This window comes from Chiloscyllium plagiosum, unplaced genomic scaffold (assembly GCF_037043375.1).
Source record: "Chiloscyllium plagiosum isolate Xiang-an unplaced genomic scaffold, Cpla_swu_hap1 HiC_scaffold_6, whole genome shotgun sequence".
Taxonomy (NCBI): Eukaryota; Metazoa; Chordata; class Chondrichthyes; order Orectolobiformes; family Hemiscylliidae; genus Chiloscyllium; species Chiloscyllium plagiosum.
Genome location: NW_028270144.1, coordinates 87,835,319 through 87,863,222, shown reverse-complemented (window position 1 = coordinate 87,863,222; position 27,904 = coordinate 87,835,319). Strand labels below are relative to the sequence as shown.

The window sequence follows — 27,904 nt, the reverse complement described above, 5'->3', positions numbered from 1 at the left end:
TTCAAAATGATTAAATTGGAAACAAGCAAGCTAGAGACCTCCACTTCCTAAAATGTCTTGTGTGAATATAGGTCAGTATATTATAGAATATTTTCTCTTCAAACCATCAGGTCTCAGAATTTTAACGCAGCAGGTCCAGACCTTTTATACTGTGCTTTGACACACAATGCAAGTTGTTGTTGTTGTGAGATCTTATCGCCTCCATCCACTGCAGCCAATGGGTCAAGTGAAGATAAATCTGCTCCAAAGGGTCTGCAGTAGTTTAAGAAGGCAGCTCACCACTTGATCTTCTCAAGAGCAACAAACAATCAATGCTGGCCCAGCCAGCAACATCCACATCCTATGAGTGAATATAAAAAAAAAGTAACAAGCTATCGATAAAAGGATGCAATAACAGATTTTCAAATTATTGCAAATAAAAGGCTCTTGGTTTATGAGGTAACATAGTAATACCGACAGAAGATTGGCTTGCTAACAGAGTAGGCAGAAATGGGCTTTCATCTGGATGTCAAGATGTGACAAAGGGTGTGCCACAAGGATCAGTGCTGGGGACTCAAGTGGTAACAATTTATATACCTGTAAATGATTTGACAGCTCTGAATGTATAATTGCTAAATTTGCCCATGACACAGGTAGTTTGAAAGATAAGTTGTGAATAGATGTAAGGAAGCTACAAAGGGTAATATATAGCTTAAGTGAGTGGGTAATATCTGACAGATGGAGTGTAAAATGGAAAAGTGTCAAATTGGTGAATTTTGACAGGAAGATTAAAACAATGGCACATATTATCAAAATGGTGAGAGATTGTAGAACCCTGAGATGTGGAGTGCACCTTAGTGGATGAATTATAAAAGACTAGTATGCAGATACAGAGGACCCTCGATTATCCGACTATCAATTAGCTGAATATCGGGTTATCTGAAGGAGATCTTGAGGTCCAATAGAAACATTACATCAAAGATGTGTTTCCAGCACTGATTGTGTCTTTTGTTTACAGTGATTAAACAGGTACCCGTCCCCAAATGACTGACTGCCCGCTCTCTCTCCCCACACTTTTCCTGGACTTCTACATTGGTGTACCCTAACCCCCTCTTCCCCAGATAATCTCTCCAACATTGTCCTGTACAAGGCAAAGGTGGGACCTGTTAAAATGTTCCAGTGAAAAGATGTGTGTATGTGCGCGTGCGTGCTATTTGGAGACTCAGCCCCCAAAAGTCAGCATCAGCAACAATCTTATTGGTTTCCAGTCCGGCTGCCCCGGAGAGGGGGGAGGGATATATGGGGGGCGGGTAGGGGTGTGGTGTTGGATGGTGACGGCGGCGGGGGAGTGGTGTTGGACAAGGTTGGGGAGGGCTGGAGGGGACAGTACTGTACGGGGATGGGAAGCAGGCGGAGGGAGCGGGGGATCGCGTGCAGTGTGCTGCTGCCTTGTCTCCTTGATGGGGAGCGGACCTAAAAAACTCTGAGCCCCAGAGGAAAGGCATTTAATCGATTAACCGAATTATCAATTATCCAAACGAAATAGTGCCCGGCCGTCTGAAATTGGATAATCGAGGTTCCTCTGTACAGTGAGGAATTAACAAAGCTAATAAAATGTTATCATTTATTGAGAGAGGAATTGTACGTAAAGATAGGGAAGTTATGCCTCAGTTATACTGGTACGATCACATGTAGTATACCGTGTGGAGTATTTGTCTCCTTATTTGAGGAAGTATAGAAATGTATTGGAAGCAGTTCAGAGAGCATTTACTAGACTAATACCTAGAATGGATGGGTTTCATATGTGGAAAGGTTGGATAGATTTTGTAGTGTTGGTGGTTTAGAACAAGCATTGGGAAAACAGATGTGGGGAAACAGGATAAGCCAGTGAGTCCTGTTGAAGTGGTAAAGGAAAACACAGTGGAAGCTAAAAAGCTGCAGAAGAATGTACAACTTGATCAGGGGTTGGTTGAGAAAACAAGTGCCAGATCTCTTTTAAAGAATTTACCTGTGTGGGTACGGTTTACTCATGTATGCCAAGAGAGGTAAGGGATATGGAAACAAATTATTCTTTGATGGCGAGAGATGAGGAGATATGTAATTCATAAGGAGTATTGCAGAGAAAGTGTTAAATGTGGAATGTATGGGGAAAAGAGCAGTTTTCCATTATATAAAGTGAGGTTGGACAGTCTGGTGTCAAGTGGTGAAATGGTGGTAGGAATAGTAGAGAAATTCTCGGTTCTGGGAGTACAATCTATCCTTGGTAGTGACATAGCTGCGTCATAGGTGGGAGTGATGCCTACTGTGGTTGAAAAGCCAGTGGAAAGCCAGGTCACTGAGATGTTACCGGATGTATTTTCTGGGATTTCCCCTGACAAAGTCACAAAACCACAGTTGGAAACAGGAGGAAAAATCAAAGAATCAAAGAATAAAGAACTTCAATTATGAGAAATTATGCTTGATCAAATGGTTGCAAAAAAAAAACAAATGGAGGAAATAGTGGATATTTTTAATTCAGAGAACCTAGTTGAATTACAACCGAATTAGGAAAAACTAAAGCAGTTTTATCAAAAAGCATGTACAGAAGAAGAATCTGAGTGTATCCTAGGACATTACTACCTTAAAATTTAAGTCTTGATGAAGAAGTAGAGATCATCACATGATGAAAAACGGGCACAAGGTGTACTACTGGTAGGTTATAGATATTGTAGGTAGCACATAAAAAATATTTTTATTGGGCCGGACTGCAGAAGGATGTAGTTGACATTTGCTGGACATATCATATGTCTCAGGTAATTGGAAACTCAGGCAGTAATAAAGCCAGCACCCTTAATACCCATTCCCGCATTTGAGGAACCTTATACAATGGTCTTAATTGATTGCATATGACCCCTACCTAAAACAAGTGGGAATTAGTATTTGTTGACCATAATGGAGGTGTCTACTAGATTTCCAGACGCCATTTCATTATGCAGTATCGTGGCTAAAAGGATTGTAGAAGAGTTATTCAATTATTTTACTAGATACGGACTACCTACAAAAATAAAATTGGATCCAGGAGTCAAATTTTACATGAAAATCCTTCAAGGAAGTTATGGATTGCTTGGGAATAAGATAATTCAAATCCACTGTGTACCATTCAGTATTGCAGGGAGCATTAGAACAAAGGGCGTATTGAGAGCTTATAGTCAAGACTATCCAGAATATTAGGATAAAGGAATTCCATTTGTACTTTTTGCAAGTAGGGATGTACCTAATGAATCAACTAAATTCAGTCCATTTGAATTAGATTTTGGACATGAGGTGAGAAAACCACTGAAATTAATTAAGTTGAAATTGGTAAATCAGAGTTCAGAGACCACACATTTGGACTACGTATCAAAACTTAGGGAAGGGTTAAGTAAAGTGTCGGGACAGCATTTGAAAGTAGCACAATATGTGATGAAACAGGAAGCAGACAAGAGTTCAAAAATTTGTAATTTGGCTAGTGGAGCTAAAGTGTTGGTGTTACTCCCAGCAGTAGGTAAACCTTTAAAAGCAAGGTCTGGTAGGTGTTATCAATTCGAAAGGAAATTGATTGAGGTGAAGTATTTGATAAGAGCGCCAGTCTCAGAGTGTGTCATTGTGTGCAGTTCTGGTCTCCCTCCTATCAGAAGAATGTAGTGAAACTTGAAAGGGTTTAGAAAAGATTTACAAGGATGTTGCCAGGGTTTGAGGATTTGAGCTACAGGGAGAAGCTGAATAGGCTGTGGCTGTTTTCCCTGGTGTGTTGGAGGCTGAGGGGTGACCTAATGGAGGTTTATAAAATCATGAGGAGCATGGATAGGATAAATAGACAATCTTTTACCGGGGCAGGGGAGTCCACATTTGGGTGAGAGATGAAAGATTTAAAAGAGACCTAAGGGGCAACTTTTTCACGCACAGGGTGGTGCGTGTATGGAACGAGCTGCCAGAGAAGTGGTGGAGGCTGGTACAATTGCAACATTTAAAAAGCATCTGTATGGGTATATGAATAAGAATGGTTTGGAGGGATACGGGCTAAGTGCTGGCAAATGGGGCTAGATTAAGTTAGGATATCTGGTCAGCATGGGCAAGTTGAACCAAAGGGTCTATTTCTATGTTGTGCATCTCCATGAATCTGCTCAAAAGTATTTTGATAGGGAAGGAGAGCAAAAGTAGAATGTGTTACTGATTACAACACAGAGCGAAGAACCAAGTTCAGACGATCCTGAATTCGATATTCCTCAAATTAAATTGGACTATGAAGATAAATTATTGGATTACCTTCCAGAGAAAAATCCAAAATGACCTGCAAGTGTTATTACATTCACATGGGAAGATATTGGAATAAACTGGGAAGTACTAATCTGATTACACATGATGTAGATATATAAAATGCTCTTTCAATTAAACAAGGTATGTATAGACTTAACCTGCTAAAGTTGGCACAAGTTCAAAAAGAGATGTTATGCATGCTCAAAGATAATTTAATCAAAGTGAGTTGCAGTAATGGAGCTCACCCATATTAATGATGTCAAAACCAGATGGACTATTGCAAAGCCAATGCAATTACAAAATCTGATTCATATCCTATTCCACTTTGGAAGACTGTATTGTGAAGGTGGGACGAGCAACTTATATTTCTAAGTTAGACTTAGTCAGAGGTTACTGGCAGACAGCTTTATCTGAAAGGATGAAGGAAATTTCAGCTTTCGTGACACTGAATGAACTAAACCAGTTTAAATCATGTCATTTGGTATGAAAAGTATGCCAGCCACATTTCAAAGACTAACCAATAAAGTCAGGATTACCCAATGGCGTGGTGTACATCAATGATCTGATGATTGATATGGACAAATGGTCCCACAGGATGTTACTGGGGAGTTTACCATACCATCAATGAAGAGGGAAGTATTACGATCCCTGGGACTGAGTGACTTTTATCGGAAGTTCGGACTGAATTTTAACAGTGTGGCTGCTGCACTGTTGAAGAAGTGCAGAAATTTTCAGTGGACAGAGGAATGTGAGAAGGCATTTGACAGCCTGAAGGTGGTATTAACCACTGCCTCAGTGTGGCCATACACAACTATGCAAAGCCATTCAAGACAGCTAGTGATGCGAGTGATGTAGGTATCAGTGCTGTACTGTTGACAAGAAGGTAGGAAGACCTATTGGGTATTTTTTCCATCAACAGAAATATTCCACAATTGAGAAGGAGATCATGAGTTTAGTGTTGGCATTGCAACATTTCAACATTTATATTGCTAGTAATGTGTCTGAGACAATTGTATATACTGATGATAACCCCTTAATGTTTTTTAAAAAATTAAGGATAAAAATTCTAGACTGTTTAGATGGAGCTTATTATTGTAGCTATACAAATTTAAAATTTAACACGTGGCAGGATGAGAGAACGTAATTGTCGACGTGTTGTCATAACTTTGATGAAGGAAGATGGTGACATTCAGTGGCGGGAGAAAATGGACTGAAATGGACAGTGGTGGCGAACGTTTGCATGCTTAGAGTCAATGTAGTGTACGAATAGCGTAAGGCTGACCATTTTTAAATCTTTGTATATTGATGTTTAATTTCTTTAAAGGGGGCAGGTGTGGCGATACTATGGCTTTAAAAGGTGTATTTTGTCCTCTTTTATGAAGAAAGGTTGAGATAGAGGTAGAATTGTGTGCTCAAAGTGAATAAAGTAAGCAACATGTGAGGCCTTGACTGTTAAAAGAGAGCAGCCTGAATGGGTGGGGTCAATCTCCCAGAGAACCAGGAGTTTTCGTTTTAGCTGTCTGCGGATTCTTGGTCTTGAAGCTGGATATGAAAGCACTTATTCCTTTCTTTTTTATAGCCAAAAGCCAGGATCCTCTTCCTGCTGCTAGAGTTGCATGTGAGACAAAGTATTTTACTGAATTTGCCTTTGCAAAAGGTGCATTTATGGCATGTCACGACATTGGAACAGTTAATTAGCAGTAGTAAAAAGTTAGGGTCTAGGCTATCTTCTTGATCTATTTTGAGGGGATTCAGTCTGATCCATAAAACTTGCAATAAAGACCAACATGTCCACTTGCCTTCTCAATTTTTAAGACCATAAGATCAGAAGTAGGAGAGGTAGGCCATTCAGCCTCTTAAGCCTGCTCTGCTATTCAATCCGATGTGGTAATCCCATCTCCACTTTCCCCACAACCCTCAATTCCCTTACTAATTATCAATCTGTCTGTCTCAGTCTTGAATAGACTTAATGATCCAGCCTCAACTGCCCTCTCTGGGAGGGAAACCCACAGTCTGACCACCCTCTTAATGTGGAAATTCCCCCTTATCTATGTCTTAAAAATGTAACGCCCTTATTTGGAGATTACAGCCTCTGGTCCTAGACTCACCCACAAGGGGGAGAAGCTTTCTGTATCTATCCTTTCAAGTCCCCTAAAAATCTTGAATGTTCAATACAGTTGCCTCTCATTTTTCTATTTTCCAATAAGTTCAGGTCAAATCTACTCAACCTCTGCTCATAAGATGGACCCGCCATGTCATATATTGTCCAAGTGAACCTTCTCTGGACTGCCAACGCCAGTACAGGGGAACCTCGATTATCCGAAAATTGGATTATTTGATGGAGGTCTTGAAGTCACGACAGAAACATTACATCAAAAACATGTGCCCTACACTGATTGCGTCTTATGTTTACAGTGATTAAAAGTGCTGCCGAGAACAGTCCTGGACAGATGGCAGCGCAGGCACCGTCTCTAAATGATTGATCTCCCACTCCCTCTCTCTCTCTTCCCACACTTTCGCTGGAGTTCTACACAGGTATGTACCCTAAACCCCCCTTCCCCAGATAATCTCTCTAACATTGTCCAGTACAGGGCAGAGATGGAACCTGTCAAAAAGTTGCAGTAAAAATGTGTGTACACGGTATTTGAAGACTCACCCCCCAAAAGGCAGTAGCAGCAGCAGCGGTCTGGCTGTTGGTGTCCAGTCCGGCTGCCCCGGACTGGACGTGGGGGTTGAGAGTGGTGTTGGACGCGGGTGGGCGAGGGCAGGATTGGGAGGGGTTGGAGCGGTGTTGGGGTGGGCAGGGGGGACAGTCTTGGACAGGGTTTGAGGGCGGCAGGCGGTGGGCGATGTTGGACGGCAGAGTCGGGGGGTGCTGTTGGACGGAGGTTGGGGGGCTGGCGGAGGGGCAATGTTAGATGGGGTTTGGGGGAGCTGGCGGAGGGGCGGTGTTGGATGGGGTTTGGGGAGCTGGTGGAGGGGCGGTGTTGGATGGGGTTTGGGGGGCTGGCGGAGGGGCGGTGTTGGACGGGGTTTGGGGGGGCTGACGGAGGGGCGGTGTTTGACGGGGTTTGGGGAGCTGGCGGAGGGGCGGTATTGGATGGGGTTTGGGGGGCTGGCGGAGGGGCGGTGTTTGACGGGGTTTGGGGAGCTGGCGGAGGGGCGGTGTTGGACGGGGTTTGGGGGGAAGGTGGAGGGGCGGTGTTGGACGGGGTTTGGGGGGGCTGGCAGAGGGGCGGTGTTGGACAGGGTATGGGGGGGCTGGTGGAGGGGCGGTGTTGGACGGGGTTTGTGGGGGCAGGTGGAGGGGCGGTGTTGGACGGGGTTTGGGGGGGCGGGCGGAGGGGCGGTGTTGGACGGGGTTTGGGGGGAGAGTGGAGGGGCGGTGTTGGACAGCGTTTGGGGGGCGGGCAGAGGGACGGTGTTGAACCGGGTTTGGGGGGAAAGTGGAGGAGCGGTGTTGGACAGCGTTTGGGGGGCGGGCAGAGGGACGGTGTTGAACCGGGTTTGGGGGGAGAGTGGAGGGGCGGTGTTGGACAGCGTTTGGGGGGCGGGCAGAGGGACGGTGTTGAACCGGGTTTGGGGGGGAGGGTGGAGGGGCGGTGTTGGACGGGGTTGGGGGAGAGTGGAGGGGCGCTGTTGGATTGGTTTGGTGGAGGGCGGAGGGGTGGTGTTGGACGGGGTTTGGGGGGCGGGCGGAGTGGCGGTATTGGACGGGGTTTGTGGGGGCGGGCGGAGCCTTACGCGCACTGTGCTGCTGCTCGTCTTCTGAACAGGGAGCAGACTTAATAGAAAACTCCGAGCTCCAGAGGAAAGGCACTGAATCGATTAATCAAATAATCAATTATCCAAACGAAATAGTGCCCGCCCTTCTCATTTGGATAATCGAGGTCCCCCTGTTTATCTTTCCTTAGGTAATGGTCCCAAACGTGTTCACAGTACTTCAGCTGTTGTCTGACTAGTACCTTGTATGATTTTAGCAAAGCCTTCCCACCTTTATACTCCAGTCTCTTTGAAAAAAAAGGCCAATGTTTTATTTGCCTTTCATATTATCCACTGAACCTATATGCTAGCTTTTTGTAATTCATGGATGAAGACTCCCAAATCCCTCTTTTTTTTTGCAATCTTACAACATTTAAATAATATCCAGCTCTTCTATTCTTGTTGCCAAAGTGCATAAGCTCATATTTTCCCATACGATATCCTACCTGGCCACTCATTCCACCTGGGGTCAGTTGGTTGGATAGCTGGTTTGTGATGCAGAATAATGCCAACAGTGCAGGCTCAATTCCTATACTGACTGAAGTTATGATGAGTGCTCTGCTTTCTCAACATTGGTTAAACTCAACACCAGTTGTCTCTCTGTCTGATGTAAGTGCTGCCGTTCATCCTCTGGGACTATTTACCTAGGCCACTTTACTGATATCTCTGTGAAATATGGAAACTTTATGAGACAGTCACACAGTATCATGAGGTGTAAGTTAGCTATGGAAAAAGACGAGGAACATTCTAAAGTAAAAATACTTAATTTCAGAAGAGTCATTTCTTGTGGGGTGAGCATAGTGATAAATTGAAATCAAAGATTTTCAGGCAAAGCTGTAATTGAACATCTGGCCGCTTTTCAAGAGAAGATAATTTGACAGTGTCCAGATACATTCCCATAATGGGCAGGGTAAGGAAATCAAAACTGGATATGGCTGGATGATGAAAGAGTTAAGGAATAAGATGAAGCAGAAAAAGAAAGCGTATGATAGATGACAGGACTGTATTTCAAACAAAAACCAGGTTGAAGATAAATAATTCAGAATGGATATGAGAGCATGAGAGGAGACTGGCAGCTAACAGAAAAATGGATCTAAGGCAATCTAAATCAATAGTAGGTAGGCAGGAGGCCGGAAGAACATGGTGACTCAGTGGTTAGCACTGCTGCCTCACAGCACCAGGGTCCCAGGTTTGATTCCAGCCTTGGGCAACTGTCTGTGTGGAGTTTGCACATTCTCCCCGTATCTGCGTGCGTTTCCTCTGGGTGCTCCGGTTTCCTCCCACAGTCCAAAGATGTGCAGGTCAGGTGAATTGGCCATGCTAAATTGCCCATATTGCTAGGTGCTTTAGTCAGAGGGGGATGGGTCTTCAGAGGGGCGGTGTGGGCTGGTTGGGTCAAAGGGCCTGTTTCCAAACTGTAGGGAATCTAATCTAAACACAGCAAGCCAGGCATCATCAAGAGGTGGAGAAGTCGACGTTTTGGGTGTAATCCTGCTTCAGGACTGGGGGCGGGTGTAGGGGGTGCTGCAGATAAAGGGGGTGTCGAGGGCAGAATGATGAAATGGGGATAGGTGAAGACAGGCAGAGGGTATGACCTTGTGGTCAATGGGAGGAATGAATCTGGTTGGTGGCTGGCAGGAGTGGAAGGGAGAGGGAGGGGCTGGGAAGGGAGTCGGAGGATGGGAAGGGAGGTTATTTGGAATTGGAGAACTCAATGTTGAGTTCTCCAAGCTGTACGCTGCCCAGGTGGAAAATGAGGTGTCGTTCCTCCAATTTGTGGTTTGGTTCATTGTGGCAATGGTGGAGGCCAAAGATGGTCATGTGGGAAGGAAATTTAAAATGGGTGGTGACTGCAAGGACTGGTCGGCCCCTGCAGGACTGGCTGAGAAGCTTGGTGAGCCATTCCCTAAGTTTACGTTTGGTCTCCCCGTTGTAGAGAAGACCACATCGGGAGCACCTGATGCAGTAAATAGTTTGGAAGAGGGATAGGTGAACCTCTGTCTCACCCTGGAAGGACTATTTGGGGCCCTGGACGGAGGTCAGGGGAGGGGTGTGTTGTACCACCAGATTTTACATCGTTTCCAGTTGCTGGGGAAGGTATCTGGGGGTTCAGGGGGGTTGGTGGGGAGAGTGGCTCAAACCAAGGACTGTCGAAGGGAACAGTCATTGCGGAAGGCAGAGAGGGATGGCGAGGGGAAGATGTTCTTGGTGGTGGGGTCTAGTTGGAGTTGGCAGAAGTGTTTAAGGATGATGCGGAGACTGTGGGGTGGTAGGTGAGGACAAGAGGCACTCTGGCTTTATTGTACTGGGGGGTTCAGATCAGTGGAACAGGGAATGGAAGTGGTGCGGTGGAGGGCTTGTCTGGATGACAGAGGAAGGAAAAGTATGTTGTTTGGAATAGATGGACATCTGGGATGCTTGGGAGTGGAATGTCTCCACATCTGAGTAGATGTGGCCAGAGACAGAGGAATTGGGAGAATGGAATGGAGTTCTTGCAGGATACTGGATGGGAGGAAGTATAGTCCAGGTAGTTATGGGAGTCTGTGAGTCTATAGGACCAAGCAGACCGGACCTCCCAGTCACTGCCCCATTTTAATTCTCTTTCCCACTCCCTTTCTGACATGACCATCCTTGCCCTCCTCCATTGCCACAATGAACCAAGCCACAAATTGGAGGAACAACACCTCATCTTCCACCTGGGCAGTCTACAGCCTGGAGGACTCAACATTGAGTTGTCCAATTTCAAATAACCTCCCTTCCCATTCCCTGACTCCCTTCCCAGCCCCTCCCCCTCCTTTCCACTCCTCCCAGTCACCTACTGGATCCATTCCTCCCATTGACTAACCAGGTCATACCCTCTACCAGTCTTCATCTATCCCCACTTCACAGCTCTATCCCCACCATCCCCTTTATTTGCAGCTTCCCTTACACCCATCCCCAGTCCTGAAGAAGAGTTACACCCAAACATCGACTTCACCTCCTGATGCTGCCTAGCTTGTTATCACCTCCTGCTGTCTACTTTGAATTCCAGCTTCTGTAGTTTTTTTGTCTCTAATCTAAATCGATTTGTTGCTTCTCCCTGATTCCCATTGAATTGTCTGGCTTGCTAAGTTATCTCAGAGGGCAGTTCAGAGTCAACGATATTGCCGTGGGTCTAGAGTCACATGTAGGCCAGATTGGGTAAGGATAGCAGACTTTCTTTCCTAAAGGATGTTAATGTATGAGATGGGTTTTTTACATCAATCAATGAGAATTTCATAGTCACTATTAATGAGATGATCTTTCAATTCTAAATTGTATTCATTGAATTTAAATTCTTCACCAGCTGCATTGGTGGGATTGAACCTACTTGACCAAGAGAATTAATGAGGGCCACTGGGTTACTAGTCCAATGATATTAGCACTATGTCACCGTCTTGCCCCGATGTAAGTCTAAACTCGATTGCAGGAAAGTTTTTAGAAACAATATTCTGTGGCAAAATTAAATTATTTGGACAAAAGCTGATTCAGCTAAAAAATGGAAATCATTTTAACTCATTTGATGAGCATTGTGATGTGCTAATCAAAAAGAGTTAATGAGGGTCCTGCAGTAGATTAAATTATAAATGGACTTCCAAGAGATATTTTATGAAGTGCTACACAATGGGCATGAGTTAAAGCCCATGGAATGGAAAACAATGTGTCAGCTAGGAAACAAAACTGGCAGAGTTACAGGAAGCAGAATAAGTGTAAATGGCTGTCTTTTTGGACTAAAGGAAAGTACAGGAGTCAGTATTGGGCCATTGCTTTTCTTGACATAATATCAATCACCTAGACCTAGGCATACAGGATGCAATTTTCGATTAGATTACTTACAGTGTGGAAACAGGCCCTTAGGCCCAACAAATCCACACTGACCCTCCTAAGAGCAACCCCTACATTTACCCCTTCACCTAACACTACAGGCAATTTAGCATGGCCAATTCACCTAACCTGCACATTTTTGGAATGTGGGAGGAAACGGGAGCACCCGGAGGAAACCCACGCAGATACAGGGAGAATGTGCAAACACTACACAGCCAGTTGCCTGAGGCAGGAATTGAGCCCAGGTCTCTGGCCCTGTGAGGCAGTATTGCTAACTACTGAGCCACCATGCCACCCATACCATTGCTTTCCTTGGGCCATTGCTTTTCTTGACATAATATCAATCATCTAGACTTGGGCATACAGGATGCAATTTTAAAACCTAAAAGCTTGGACATTTAGTGAATTGTGAAGTGGACCATTACAGGTTTTGAGAAGGTACACAATCTGATCCAAGGAGCAGATGTGTGGCACACGTAATTTAATATAAAAAAGGATGAGGGATACATTTTGATAGGAAGAATGAGGAGGTACAAATTAAGTAAAGAGTGCAATTTTAAAGGGGTTATAAGAAGAGAAAAGTGAGATCAAGTCAGCGTAGATTTACCAGACCACATGCGCTCGCCCAAGAGACAGAGACAACTAGTAGTGGTTTAACCTTAAGGTCACCATGCCTCAGGTGAGGGGGCAAGTCCATCATGGCAACCTCAGCTGGTATGGGAATTAAACCTAAACTGTTGGCATTGGTCTGCATCACTGAGCTAACCCCACTGGGAGGAGAAAGAACTGGGAAATATGTGCATAAATCATTGAAGGTGGCAGGGCAGCTTGAGAAATGAATTTAAAAGAAGCACTGGTGATCTTGGTTTTCTATGCAGAGACATAGAAATCAAAACTAAGGATATCATGATGAACCTTTATAGAAGATTTGCTTGGCCTGACATGGCAAGACAAATGAGTTCCTCTGCTCCAAAGTTCTTGGATCTCTTTTAAATCATCATATGTTAATAGTTTTCGATACCTGACCTAAGCCAGATAAAGCTCTCATTTGATGAATCAAAATTTAGATGTGAACATAGGAGGTACACTTAGTAAGTTTGCAAATGACACCAAAATTGGAGGTGTAGGGGACAGTGAAGAAGGTTACTTCAAAGTACAATGGGATCTTGATCAGGCAGGCTAATGAGCTGAGGAGGGGCAGACAGAGTTTAATTTAAATAAATACGAGGTGCTGCATTTTGGAAAGGCAAATCATGGCAGGTATTTTACACTTAATGACAAGATCCTAGAGAGAGTGGCTGAACAAAGAGATCTTGAGTGCAGGTTTATAGTTCCTTGAAAGTGGAGTTACAGGTAGATAGGATAGTGAAGAAGGTGTTTGGTATGAGTGCCTTTACTGGTCAGTGCATTGAGTATAGGAGCTGGGAGGTCATGTTGCAGCTGTGCAGGACATTGGTTCGGCCACTATTGGAATACTGCATGCAATTCTGGGAGGATGTTGTGAAACTTGAAAGGGTTCAGAAAAGAGGATGTTGCCAGGGTTGGTGGGTTTCAGCTACAGGGAGAGGCTGAATAGGCTGGGGCTATTTTCCCTGGAGTGTTAATGGCTGAGGGTTGACCTTACAGATGTTTATAAATTCATGAGGAGCATAGATAGGATGAATAGAGAAGATTTTTCCCTGGGTGAGAGGGTCCAAAACTAGAGGGCATAGGTTTAAGGTGAGAAGGGAAAGATTTAAAAGGGACCTAAGGGGCAACTCTTTCATGCAGAGGGTGGTGCATATATGTAGTGAGCTGCCAGAGGAAATGTTGGAGGTTAGTATAATTACAACATTTAAAAGGCATCTAGAGGGGTATATGAAGGGTATAGGAAGGGTTTGGAGCAATATTGTCCAAATGCTTGCAAATGGGACTCGATTTATTTAAGAAGTCTGGTCAGTTTGGACGAGTTTGACCAAAGGATTTGTTTCCATGCTGTATACCCCTTTGACTCTATGACATATCATTAAGATTTGTACAAATGAATCCCTGTGTAATCACTTTACATATTTATTGAATTGATACCTTGTGTAATTGTTCAGTTTGTAAGGTAACATTTGTTCACACATTCACTGCTTGCTGCAAGTATACTGGATAATTTAAACAGATAAAGTAGGCTGTGTTTGTAGCTGGCAACAGTCCCAATTTTGTCAACATTATGGCTTAATGCCTAAAGCGTGCATGTCTACGGCAAATGTCAAGTAGGAGTGGACCAAAGAAACTTATCAGTGAGAAATATTGGAATTTTTATTATAAATGGGCTTGAATAGCTAAACTAGCATTTTCATTTTTATGGTGTAATTATATATAATTATTGTGCATGCTACAACAGGAATAGCAAGCTATTCATTAGGTATATCATTTAAACAGCTATTTAAACTTAGAAACATGGAACTGTGTTATCATGTATGCATTCTAATGGTCTCACTTTCATTCTTTATTTCTAATAAGAGTTTAATGAATTTCCAACAGAAATTTAGGCTTAGCTGCCCATCCAATTCATTAAATTCTAAATGTTTGAGGAAAAGATTTTCCAATCGGTGAAATTGACATATATGTGCTTAATATGCTTCAACTACATTTGAAGTGTTCTTCTTTTAAACTACAGATATGCTAAATGGATCTCAACACAGCTCACTTGGACTTTGTACAATTGTGTTGAGCAATTGGATGGGCATTTTGCTGATCAGAAAATCTATCCTTTTTAAACTCAAAACCTATTCTTTTTAAACTGAAAATTGCACTTAGAAAAGGTTGGGAATCTCATAAGAATATTATATTGGCCTTTGGTTTGTGCTGAAGTATTCAATCTGAAAACTGTTCATTAAAGGAGTTAGGAACAAAATGGGTGTTACTTGAAGTTTGTAAGGCTTGTAAGGTTTGTGAACGTATGATGTGAGAAAGTAATATTGGTGACAGGTAATAAATAAACAATTATGCAAATAATTATAAAAAGTCTACCATTTATCTTGCATTTTATAATATCCTGAACTAATTAATTCTTTTTAAAATGCAGTCATTACTGTTATATAAGTAAATGTGGCAGGTAGGCAGCTTACATATTGCAAGATCCCATAATTAAAATGACTGAATGACGTGATCATTGATACCTGGTGTGTTAACTAGGAATACAGTAAAATCCCTGATCTTTTTCAAATAGTGCTGTGAGATCTTTTACATTCTCCCAAGCAAGCAAACTTGGTTTAACGTCTAAAAGATAACATAGTATGATTCAGCACTTCATTGAAATGGAAATCTTGATAATATATTTTACCAGGATTTCACTTAGTGACATGTGTAACCAGCTAGGTTTAACTGACTGAGCAAGGGATTATTTAAAAAAGCCAAAACAATATCTAAACCATCCTATTTTGGGGTTATCTCTTGATAGCTAAGACAAATAGGTTGCTCTTTGAGGGGGTGTTTAGTCATTAGCAACAGATGACATAGAACTCAATGGTGGAGTGATTAAAGTCCAAAATGGTCAAGAAACCAGAAACTGACATATAGTCAGTTCCTGTGAAGCACTTTGGAACCTTTGACAATATTACCTTTGCGACATGTTGTTGATGCGAGTAAACAGGATAGATGGCTATTTGATCATCTCAATAATCAAGAATCGACCATTGGTTTAATTAAATTGTATTTTTTCAAAATGTTTCACAAAATAATCCTTGAATGATGTGACTTGCTTGTTGTGAAATAGGACAGTTACCCTCCCATTAACGACATTCATAAACAAGGACTAAAATGTACATCAGTTCACTTTGAGTATTGCTGTTGTTGGTTATGTCCAAGACATAATTCTCTGTTTGTCTTTATAATATGCCTTATATTTTCCAACCTCCAATGGAACCACCAGAGCATACAGTCAGAGTGGATCAAGCAAAGGTCTTCAGTTTCCATCTCATCCAAAGATCAGCATGTTTAGTGATGCCACATTCCCTCAATGCTTTACAGAAGTATCAGCCTGAATTATGAGTTCATTCATTGTTATGGAACTTAAATCCATATCCTTCTGATTCAGTTTGAAGAGAGCTCTGAAAGGGCCCTAAAGTTACAGAAGGCATCACAGCTGCCTTAGTTTAATGTCCACACATGCATTTTCCAGCATCAATGAACTAAAGAGTGATCAAGAGCTGATATTTTCACTCCTTAGCTTAGGGGCACTCAGCCCAATTACAGTGCTCCTGCTGCTTTTTTAGCTGAGATTAGCTAACTCAGCACACAATGGAATTAACTGTACAGAAATATTCATTGCAAAGCTAAAAGGTACAAAAGTAAGACAGGGAAAGAATTGTTGGAATATCACAGGAAAATGATGATATTGTAAGTAGGAATTACTAATTCGACTACCCTTGCTTAAACTTGTGTGTAATTTTGTTCCTCAGTTCTCGGGCCAATGATCAAAATTCGTAATGGTCCATGAACAACAAAGAGTTAGTTGAGCACAAAGGCACAATGTGCACAAGAACAAACACTTGAATTTGAATGGATGACATGGCATTCTCACAAACAAAAAGTCACCATTGTCCCTGACTTCTTAGCATGACCATGTAAAGCAGTTCTAATGTGGGTAGGAACAAGATGATAGAACTAAAGATAACTTGAAGCCAAAACAGTCCTCTATGTCTGACAAAGTAAACAACAACTTAATCTAGTTTCCCCAACAATGGGACTTCTAAATCACTTTTCTCTCTCTTTCCCCTCCCATTTTCATGCTAATCATTAACCGATTTAATCAAGTCGCAGTTTAAATCAGGATTTTAAATGCTTCAAGCCAATTTTGATCACTTGATAGCAAGCTAATTAAGCACTGGAGAATTGTGGGAGCATTTGAGACTTTTTTTTAGAAGTTAGATTTCTGCGGTGCGATCCAATTAACTGGCAACATTTTAAAACTTCATTATCTCTATTTTCATTTCAAACCACACAGCCTTTAGGATTTTTTTTTTTGAAAATAATAGTGTTGGGTTAGCACATTCTGAACATTAAGAGTTAAAAGAACAAATGAGTTATTTATTTTAAAGTACAGTGTATGTTTCTAATATTCTTTGAAAAATGGGCCCTTTTAATCAGTTCTGGACCTGAGCTTCATTTTCACAGTGAATCTGGAGTCAATTCTGTTCACTTTTATTTTGAACTTGCAGCAGGAATTGGCAGAGCCCCCAGAAGATCTAAATCAAGCTAACCCTCAAATTCCAGCATTGGGATGCCAGACCCAGAGCCTGCCTTATGCATGCACATCACTGACAAAACCTCTGGCACACACATTTTGAAAACACCGCCTTCAACCATTTCATCAGATTGTCTGACAGCATGAAACAAAACATCAGGTTAAAAAGCAAACTGAGTTCTGGTTCAATTCAGAGTGTGTGGTAATAATTCCAAATTTATTCCAAAATGAACTCAAGACACATTTACAGCAAGTTTTATTTCAGCTTAAAAATTTCTTTATTGCATCTTGAGTATGTGCCCCATATGCAAATGGACTTTCCAGCAAGCCTTGTGAATCAGTCTAAGCCCCAGTGTGTCAAGAGTTGATTTTACTACATATGCACAAAAAGACAATGCCAAGCACAGTGGGGCTCCATGCCTGACCTTTTTGTATTCCCTTGTGATCTCTGAACCAATGTCCCTTTGTGTGCCAGGACCCATAAACAAACCCAAATGACATGAACTCACTCACTTTTCAAGTCTAAGACAGCAACTGATTTAAATTAATTGTTTCAAATATACACAAGGGAAGGAACATTAACTCACAGCTTTCAGCGCTGGCTATTGGTATGTGTTTTGTACTCTGCCAGTACTAGTCTTCAGTTCCATTCACTGAAAACTTGTGCTGGCAAGTGTATGTAATGGAGATTCAAATTTCAGAATGAACTTGCATATAATATGTTTAATCTGATTTAACGATGCATCCTATGATTATAGGAAACAGAGGATGAAACCAGAGAAACAAATCCTTCAGCTCTTCATACCTTTGAGAGTTCTTGCCCTGGACCACACTGTTTGCAGGCCACACAGTTTCCAACTTGATCTCTGTATTCCTGCTCCCGGCAGTCTCCTGTCTCACCTGCAGCTTCATGAATCTAATGAAAACAGGAAGATTTACTAAAAAAAAACTCAGTTCCATAAGCGTATTATCTTTTTCACTGAAGTTGAGACAAAAACTGTTGCTTAGTTATCATTGGTTAATTAAGAAAAAGTATTCCTTTCAGTATGCGTAATGGCAATCTGCAAAGTAATATTTAATATTGATATTAACAAGACATAAACTAAACTTATTAATTTTCTGAAGGAAACAGTTAACATTTTGAATCCACTGATATCTTCTTCAGAGCTAGTCCTGAAGATGTGTCTCTGAACCATAAAGGTAACTTTGTTTTCTCTCCACAGATTCTGTCAGACTTGCTGAGTTTCTCCAGCAATTTCAGCTTTTGTTTGTTTCCGATCTCCAGCATCTGCAGTTCTTCATTATATTAATGTATAAATGTTCAGGCTACCCTAAATCAATGAGGAATCAAAGCAGATAAAGTTTGAGGAAATATCTTTTAAACTCAACACCAATTAACTGCTTTTTGTTCTTTCAAGATGCCACCTGTCTTTATATAGCATGCAATCTTTTAAGTTTTGGTTTTCATGTGTTAAGCATCTGGAGTATTCTGATGGTTGATGCTGGGGGAAGTCTGACATTGCGTCAATGTCTGAGTGAATGTTGTATTGATTCCAACTGCAAGCTTGAAAGTAGCCGTTCTACTGAAAGTAAAGCTTCTAGCATGAATGTTTGATCTGTGCCATTTGCTTTCAGGACAATGGGAGGCTGGCAGTGTGACGTTAGAGTTTTTCAGTCTGCTCTGTTTGCTTGCATGGTTTGACTCCATGGTCTCATGCCTCTAGTGATGTAAATGTGGGGACATCGAACATCTCAGCCGATTCCAGAATGAACCAAACCTGCATAACTTTACTCTGAGAGGTAATACTATATCATCAGCGCGGTTTCCAACATCAAAACATTCTCTGACAAAAGGTACATTATTTCTGAAGCTCCTAGCATTTGGGTTATGCAATGGCCTCAGCACGATATCAAGTTAAGTTCCAAATTTATTATTAGACACTGCCTGTTTGTTCTCCTGAGTGCTACTCTGGTAATTCCTAATCCAGTTGCCTTGATTTTACTTAATTCAAAAAGTTAAAACAGGTGTAAGAATATGTCGTTAAAATTCAGCAATATAAACTGCGTTTTGTTGAAATCTGAAAAAAGATATAAGGGGTTACGGAACATTCAAGCATAAAAAATCCTTGGCATTCATTTAAAATTAAAGGATAAACATGGCTTTATTAAAGTGGCATTGCAGAAACAAACATCTGTGAATTGTAATGTAATTTTTGTGCAACTGTGGCTTTGTGATATATAAAAGGATATTAGGTGGGCCAACATGACAAAAATACTGAAGAATCTGCTTGAGAGATGAGAATTGTTTGCGGAAGTAAGAAGCAAGTTAGATAAATGGGAAGCAGTAGAGGTGATATATTTGGATTTCCAAAAGTTAGTTGATAAGGTACCATGCAAAAGGCTACTTAATAACATAAGAGCCCATGGTTTTGGGGGCAGTGTATTAGCATGGATAGAGGATTGGCCAACAGAAGACAGAGAGTTGAGATAAAGAAGGCATTTTCAGGCTAGTAAGCTGTAATTATGCAGTGTCACGGGGATCAGAACAGGAGTGCCAATTATTTACAAAATTGGTGAGTGACATGGACATGGGAAGCTGACACAAAGATTGTTGGGAAGGCAGGGAGTAAGGATGACACAAAAAGTCTACAAAGGGATATAATCAGGGTATGTAAGTGAGAAAAATCTTGGCAGATGGAATATAATGTGGGAAATATGAAGTGATGTACTTTGACAGGGAGAATAAAGAAGCTGAATATTATTTAAATGAGAAAAGACTGCAGAAAGCTGCAGCACAGAGACTTGAGATTCCTTGTGCATAAAGCACAAAAAGCTAGCATCCAAGTTCAATGGATATTAAGGAGTGTTGGCCTTATTTCAAAAGGAATGGAGTAAGAAAATAGGAAGTCCTGCTCAAACTATACAAGGCACTAGTCATACAACATCTAGAAAACTGAACAGTTTTCAGAACTAGGGAAGGATATACTGGCTTGGAGGCAGTCCAGAGAAGGTTAACTGGCTTGGTCCCATTTATGAAGGGAATTCCTTCTGAGGAGAGGTTGTGTGGGTTGGACCTGTACTTATTGGAGTTTAGAAGAATAGGATGCAGTCTGGTCTCCTTTCCTATCAGAAAGATGCTGTGAAACTAGAAAGGGTTTAGAAAAGATTTACAAGAATGTTGCCAGGGTTAGAAGAATTGAGCTATAGGGAGAGGCTGAACAGGCTGGGGCTGTTTTCCCTGAAGCGTGGAGACTGAGGGGTGACCTCATAGAGGTTTATAAAATCTTGAAGGGCATGGATAGGGTAAATAGACAAAGTCATTTCCCTGGGGTGGGAGAGTCCACAGCTAGAGGGCATAGGTTTAGGGTGAGAGGGGAAAGATATAAAAGGGACCTGAGGGGCAACTTTTTCACACAGAGGGTGGTGCATGTATGGAATGAGCTGCCAGAGGAAATGGTTGAGGCTGGTACAATTGCAGCATTTAAAAGGCATCTGGATAGGTAAATGAATAGGGAGGGTTTAGAGGAATATGGTCAAGTATTAGCAAACGGGACTAGATTAGGTTAGGATATCTGGTTGGCACGGACGAGTTGGACCGAAAGGTCTGTTTCCATGCTGAACATCTCTATGACTCTATGACCAATTGAAAGAGAATATTTTTAGCGGACTTCACAGAATGGATGCAGAGAGACAAATATACAAGATGTTATTCAGCCCACAGCTGGAATACTGTGACCAGATTTCGGCCCCTTATCTAAGGTAAGATATTCTGGCATTGGAGGCAGTCCAGACAAGATTCACTAGGCTGACCCCAGATAAGATGGGAGTCTCTTATGAGCAGAAGTTGAGTAATTTTGACATGTATTCAGTGGAGTTTAGAAGAATGGGAGGTGACCTTACTGAAACACACAAAATTGTTAGCAGCTTGACAGGGTAGATGCAGAAAGCTTGTTTCCCCCATGGAAGAGCTTATGACCAGAGGGCATAATCTCAGTATAAGGGGTCGCCCATTTAAGATAAAGATGAGAAGGAATTTCTCTCTTCGATTGCAGTGAATTTGTGAAATTCTTTATTGCAAAGAGTGTGGAGACTGGGTCATTAAGAGTATTTAAGGCTGAGACAGACAGATTTTTAGCCAGAAAGGGAATCAAGGGCTAAATGGAAAAGACAGGAACATAAGAGTTCAGGATTATCAGATTTACCACAATCTTGGTGAATGATGGAGCAGACTCAGTGAGCCAACATCTACATCATGTGTTCTGGAATCTATTACAGCAGTGTTCTGAGATCCCTAATCTCCTACAAACGCATTTACTCTGATTTATGTTTTAGTAAACACTACTCACTGAGGAAGATTTCATTTTGCATAATTAAAGGGCTGCATTTTTCCATGGCCCCAATTGGACGTGCCAAGTACACAACGGGATAAATTATAGTACATTAAAGTGACAAGACAAGCATATCTTCAGACTAAGAGGTCATTTTCAGATTCATATAAGCCACAACAGTAGATGTGGGGCAAGGGATTAGAAATAATAATATTAATAACTTACGAGTTGAAATGAGATAAAAGGAGGTGCATTTAAGGTCTAGACCTGTTGGACCAAACAACATATTTCTGCTCTGTAAATTCAGCGCAATTTGACGTATTCAATTAGGTGAAACTTTGAGTTGAGTACATTTTGAGAGATAACTTTGTAACCCTGGAAGCTTTTATTCATTTTTTAATTAGCTTATCAACTAGTGCAGTTAGTCACAATTCAGCTAGTTTATTCAAAAGGAATTAGAGAGATTTATAATTCAGCATGGAGTACAGTGAAACGGTTTGAATTAGAAATCAAATAGGAATAGCTCAGTGCCAGTCCTGAAAATCATCTTAATTGGGCAAAGAATTCTTATGTTCCTACTACATTGCTTGGCTCCTTTCACCTTAATACTTAAACATAACTAGAACCAAATGTTCTAGTTGAATTATCTTTGCTCAAATTATTAATTTGAAAGATTATTAAATTTTATTAGCATGCCTAACTTACTGATGGCTTTACAACTAAGACGGCTTGCGACAAGTGAAGCAATTGGTTGATTTATAAGTTTCAGAAATCCTTTTACTGGAATAACAAAGTCATACTTGCATTCAAATACTGGCTTTAAAACAAAAAATGTCCCAATGTGCTTTAGAGAAATGCAATCAGACCAAAACTGACATCAAGCGAAAGGAAACGCTATAAAAGAGGTAATCAAAAGCTTGGTCCAAAAGATAGGTTTTGTGGATAGACTTACAGGTGATAGGAGGAGTGGAAAGGAGGAAAGGTTTCAGGAGACAATTCCAAAATGGCTGATGGCTTGGCTACTAATGATGCGGTGAAGGCGATGGAAGACTGTACAAAAGGGTAAAGTTCATGGAATGCGAGTTCCAAACATTTGTTGGAAGCATCAAAGACACAAAAGGGATATTGAGGGATTAGGAGCCAATGCAGATCATTGAGGAATGAGTCAACAGGTCTTGGTCAATGATAACTTGCACTCTGTAGAACCTTTACATAATAATATGTGACAAACATTTCTCAGAGGCATTATCAAATAAAACTTGAAATCGAATCACTCAAGGCGCTATTTGGGTAGATGATCAAAGTCTTGGTTAAAGAGGTAGATTTTAAAAGAATATATTTTAAAGGAGGAATGAGGGGCAGACTGCTGGAGGTGTTTAGAAGAACATTCCAAAACTTAGGGGCTCAGCACCTAAGATCACAGAGACTGACAGCACATCAAGTAAATCAGGGATGCACAAGAATTAAAGGAACACAGATTTCCCAGAAGGCTGTGCGGCTAGAGCAGGATACATGATTAGAAATGGGTGGATCTAAGGACAGATTTGAAAACAAAGACAAAAATATATAAACTGATGAGTGTCCCAACAGGGAGTCAATGTAGGTCAATGCCTGTAAAATATTAACATGATATTTAATGATACACCATTACTTCATATGGAAATTTTAAAATAAAGAAAAGGAAATTTATTTTGTACATAGTAGCTGCTTTATGTAAATTTTACAGTTTTTATTCACATATTTTGTTTGTTCTGTTTCTGCCAACAAAGAATAACTCAAGACCTGAAATATTTTAGTGACAGGAAGCTGTTTGGCTGTGATCTAAGGCAAAGGCAAAACTTGTTCAGATTCAGTGAAAACATAATTCCAAACATTTTACTCGGACAAATTTGCCCTCTGGTCAAGCAAGAGCTATCTTTATATCAAATAGATAGGTTGAAACCTCAAAAGCCAAATTCCTGACAGCTACTCTGCTATGAGTCTGCAATAACAAAAGTTGACTGTATTCAGTGGGTTCTGAATAAATTATATTAATAAACTAACTCTTTTCCAGACCCTTCCCAATGAACAAGGAGTCTAAAAAATCTGTGCAACTACTCAGTACTTTGAAGGGTGAATGGTGTAAGAGTTTGGAAAGGATTTCTTGCTCATGGTATTTGGCCAAAGGAGTGTAGTTTTTATTTTCTTGGACTGACTATATTGACAATCTTTTGCGAAATTATAACAAGAGACTTTTGTGCTACCTGCTTCCCGAGAATTGGAGCTGGTAGCAATACTTTTCATATTTCTCAGTATACACTTCAATCTGCAGAAAGGAACCAATCTGCCTTTTTTGGTTAAAGTCTTCTATATTTTGATGCAAAGCACATCCCTATTATATTTGGACGTAAAATACCATAATCATCGTTTTGGAATCTTCTGATAGCGTTCGTCCCTGTAATGATGCAGTAATATTCCACACTGTAGGGAATCTAATCAAATATGCTGGAAAATCGAGACTTTTTCAAGGACTGGTGCAAAGACATAATTAGAAAATCCTTACCAGACACAACAAAGCGATCAGCAGGTGTTGCAACATGCATTTCTGTTTGTGGGACATCCCGACTCTCATTCCTGCGGTAAAAGGTATCTCCACTGAGATCTACCTCGGCTTTCTCATCAAGAAACAGAGAAACTGGGGGGGAAAAAAGCTCTCTAGTAAGGCTCAAGTGGATAATGGAAGTACAGATAACTACAAACTGCATCAAACAACAATCGGTCCTTAGACCAGCAACAGAACAAAACCTCAAGTGAAGTGCTTAAACAATTGCTGCTCGTGTGACAGCGACACAAAATCTGTGCTTTTGAAAGAAACCCTGGTGTCGACAACTACGGTCGTTTCTAAGAATTAAACAGCAGCAACCCCACTTTTTGTTTGCATGTAAAAGGATGCAATACTTCTGACTAAGGATACACTTACAAACTAATCCTGGGATCCACAGCTCCCCCACAGCCGTCTTCATTATCGTTTTAACCTAAACATTTGGGAAGTTGATCACAAAAATCGAGTGGAGAGGTCTCAATGCCGGGCGGATAGGATGAAATGTAAAGGCGGCAGCTTTGCTCTTTCTGAGTGTGTGTTCACCCCACACCGAGTGGACAAGCGAATCCAAATCTCAGGCTCAGCTTGCTGGATGTTCGGGGAGAAGGAACAGAGAAAGTCTTTGAGGAACAGATTCCCCAAAGTGGATACCGAATTCTGAGCAACTTCGCCTGAATTCCGGTTGGATTGGGAAAGCTGGGGTCGGGGGAAAGCTGGGGTCGGGCGGGGGGGGGGGGAGGAATCCCAGATGTTGCACAGTTTGTTTCTGTTAGCGACAGCCTGAGTACATGTGGGGCTGGGAAAGAGCGGCTGATGGCGCTCCCTGTTGTGAACAATCCTTTCTCCTTCAGAAACACTGCATTATGTCTCAGGGAAATTGCTCTTCACCTCCAGCCCAGCTTGTGACTTTCTTTAAAAAAATTTCCACAAATGGATCCTGAGATTTCATCCACTCCTTGGGGTGAACTTTCTGTCCATCGTTCCAAGCTCCTATCCCCCAGGGCTGGGAGCTCGCTTCTTCCATTGAGACACACTCTGCGCCCATGTAGAAAGCCAAATACTTAACATCTAAAAGCTTTACCCCACCTCCCCCGTTCAAATCAGTGCCCAGCCACAAAGGGTGGCACATTCAGCACAAGCCGCCCAATTCTTCCAGCTCCTAACCACCTTGATACCTGCCTTTGCTTTCCTCAGTTCAAGATTTAAATTGCATCCCATCCTCCTCAGCTCCGAGCCTCCCCCCCCCCCCCCCCCCCCCCAGCCCAGCTCTCTGCCTGTGATCGCCCGGCAGCGTCTGAAAGCAGTGCAGCCCTCTGGTAATCTGATCCGGGATCAGTGAGCAATCAAAGACCGCAGGGAACCAGGTACAGCAGCAAGCGCACAGACCCCATTTCATGTGGCACTATACCTCGAAAGTCGCTTCCTGTATTTGGGTTTCTTCTCTCGGTTGTAGATCCCTTTTTGCTCGTCTGTAGCACTCCGAAAGGGAAAATGCGATCGAGCTTCCTGCGCTGTGCGATGGGGGGGTTTGATCTGAGTGCAGTGGTAGGCGGCTGTGGTGGCTCTGCACTGTGTCTGTCTGTGTGTGTGTATGAAGCACTTCACAGCACCAGTGGTTGCACTCTTATCCCTTTCATCTCCCTCTTCAGATCCCATGACATCATCTAAACTTCAGACTGCAAAGGGATTGGTTAGGAATGAGGCATCCTGGGGAAAGTTGGTCATAGTATAGAACAAAACTTTAATCCTCCTTTAGAGTGATTTTGTACATGTCTGCTCAAATTGAGAACGTAATCCTGACTAGCCCTGGACAAAGACACAAGCATCGCAGTCAGATGCAGTATCCTGCTTACTGTCAATTCACGCTTCTTTGAAAATCTAGCCGAATTAATAGGAATGCGCGAACGAACCTATTTATAGCAATGATAATGACCTCAAGATTCTTATTGTTGGAAGTGCTTTGCATGGAGTATTCTCTCTGTAATGAGAAAGAAAATGTGCAAAGTTATATACAATCACACCATAGACAAAGCACAATCCAATTGTTAGTGCTTACAAAATCGACAACAAATGGACAACTTTTCATAATCTTGACAATGCGGGGATTTTAGAGGGAATTTGACTTTGATTTTACTTGTGTTTGCTTTTTCTCCTGCCCTTTCCCCCCCTTCCACTGTTCAATAGGTGTTGACTCCGAGACTAAGGGTCCAGTTGCTCTGCAGTTCTTTGCCCATGAATACTGGGCAGCAGCCTCTTTGAGTGAAAGAGCCTGCAAAACTGAGCGGATCCCACGTCCAAACATGTACTATTCCAACAGGGTTTGTTACCAGGCAATCAAAAGTAGGAATCCTGGTAATAATTGCACTCCTGAAGCCAGGGAGCTAGCTGAGTGCTGCACTCTGGCTCACAGTTTCTAGCACAGATTACAATGAACTTTCAGTTCTGTGTAATTTAACAATTCACGAGTAAGATGTCAAGGGAACTTGGTCTGTAATTTAGAATGATTTTTCAGGAAATGATTTGTCCATTAGCTCACCTTTTAACACTTTTTTTTCTGAATTTACAAAAACAAACTAACTGATTTTTCAGGTTGATCAAGTCAACTGTTGTTTCATTCTCCGAAGATGCTACCTGACCAGCTGAGTGATGCATCCTCTGCTTTCATTTCAGATTTATTTCAGTCCGAAGATGTGGATTGGCTAAGCTAAATTACACATAGTATCCAGGGATGAGTAGACTAGATGGAATCGCCATGGCAGGTGTAGGGATAGGGTGGGTCTGGGTGTGATCAACTTGTTGGGCCGAATGGCCTATTTCCACACTGTAGGGATATTATGATGTCCAGGATCCATGGTATACTAATTTTACAGATTTTGTACTTGGCAAATATTTGCAGATAGATTGCCAGTACTGCCACTCTGTGGATACCTAACACAGTTTTGACTTAGTCATGCTTTTGGTTATTTTGTCACAAAGAAATGATTCTATAAATCTACTGCTGTTGACTGAAACAAATCTTGAGACTATCTTCATATAAAAGTATCAAAGTGTCATTGAACACAAAAGGTAATTCAATATAACACAATCTTGCGGCTCTTTGAATGTGTGATCTAATTTGACCTCCTCCACAGTCTATTTCATATAATCCTGTATAATTTCCTTGTCAAGTTTAAGTACAAATACTTGAATAAGGATAAAAACCCTCTATATTTGCCATGTGTATTGCATATTGAAAGCAAAATGTGACAACACCTTCCTTCCGAAGAATCATTGTAACAAAAAAAATGGGAAAACAATCACATTTTTTTCTGAATTTCAGACATGCAGTTGTTCTGCTCCTTTTCAAGAAGATGCATGAACAACCTTTCAAATCATTTACAACAAATAAACAAGAACTTCTAATGTGGAGCCTGTTGTTTTCTGTGAAATTTGTCCAACTGCTTAGGGTGAACTTCAAAAGCCAGATTAACTCATTGATATTGCTGGCTGAATGATAAAAGAGTTGCCACAAGCAATTGTACTACATGTGCAGGCATTGGTGATTGATCCCCTGGGTGGCAATGCAGTTCAGATTTCATTTTGATGAGATAACTGAAATGTAGGAAATATTGGTTCTCAATATTTTTAAGAATGTTTAATTTACAAGTTATCTCTAGTTTTTTGTATACCAACTATCATCCACAATTGAGTGGACTACAGGGAGTACATGCCAGGCACTTGCCTCATGCAGAACATTGATTGCAATTCAAAGTGGCTAAAATCTCAGTTGTACTGCAGTTCATGCACCAATGCATTATTCTTTACATCTTGCTTAATTTGTTTTACTCTCTACAGCACTAACATTGCCACTGCAGAAGAAAGTTTGAGGAGATCTGTATTTACTTCACACATTTTAATACCATTCTGAAAGGAGGAATAGAG

General features: G+C 41.5%; 1 protein-coding gene across 2 annotated transcripts in view; it reads right to left on the bottom strand.

Moving 5' to 3' along the window:
- The window catches only part of tnfrsf19 (tumor necrosis factor receptor superfamily, member 19), a 94,308-nt gene extending 67,629 nt beyond the window's left edge, over positions 1 to 26,679 (bottom strand). Inside the window, exons 1-3 of one of the 2 annotated variants that reach the window (XM_043691956.2) lie at positions 25,392 to 26,679; positions 23,945 to 24,076; positions 17,880 to 17,990 (exon numbers count right to left, since the gene is read on the bottom strand). In XM_043691956.2, coding sequence (XP_043547891.2) covers positions 17,880 to 17,990; positions 23,945 to 24,013 — 180 coding nt within the window. In that variant the 5' untranslated portion in view covers positions 24,014 to 24,076; positions 25,392 to 26,679. Of the gene's footprint in view, positions 1 to 17,879; positions 17,991 to 23,944; positions 24,077 to 24,361; positions 25,169 to 25,391 lie in introns of those variants that run through there. The other variant, XM_087988177.1, reaches the window with a different exon arrangement.
- Positions 26,680 to 27,904: the final 1,225 nt, after the last annotated feature.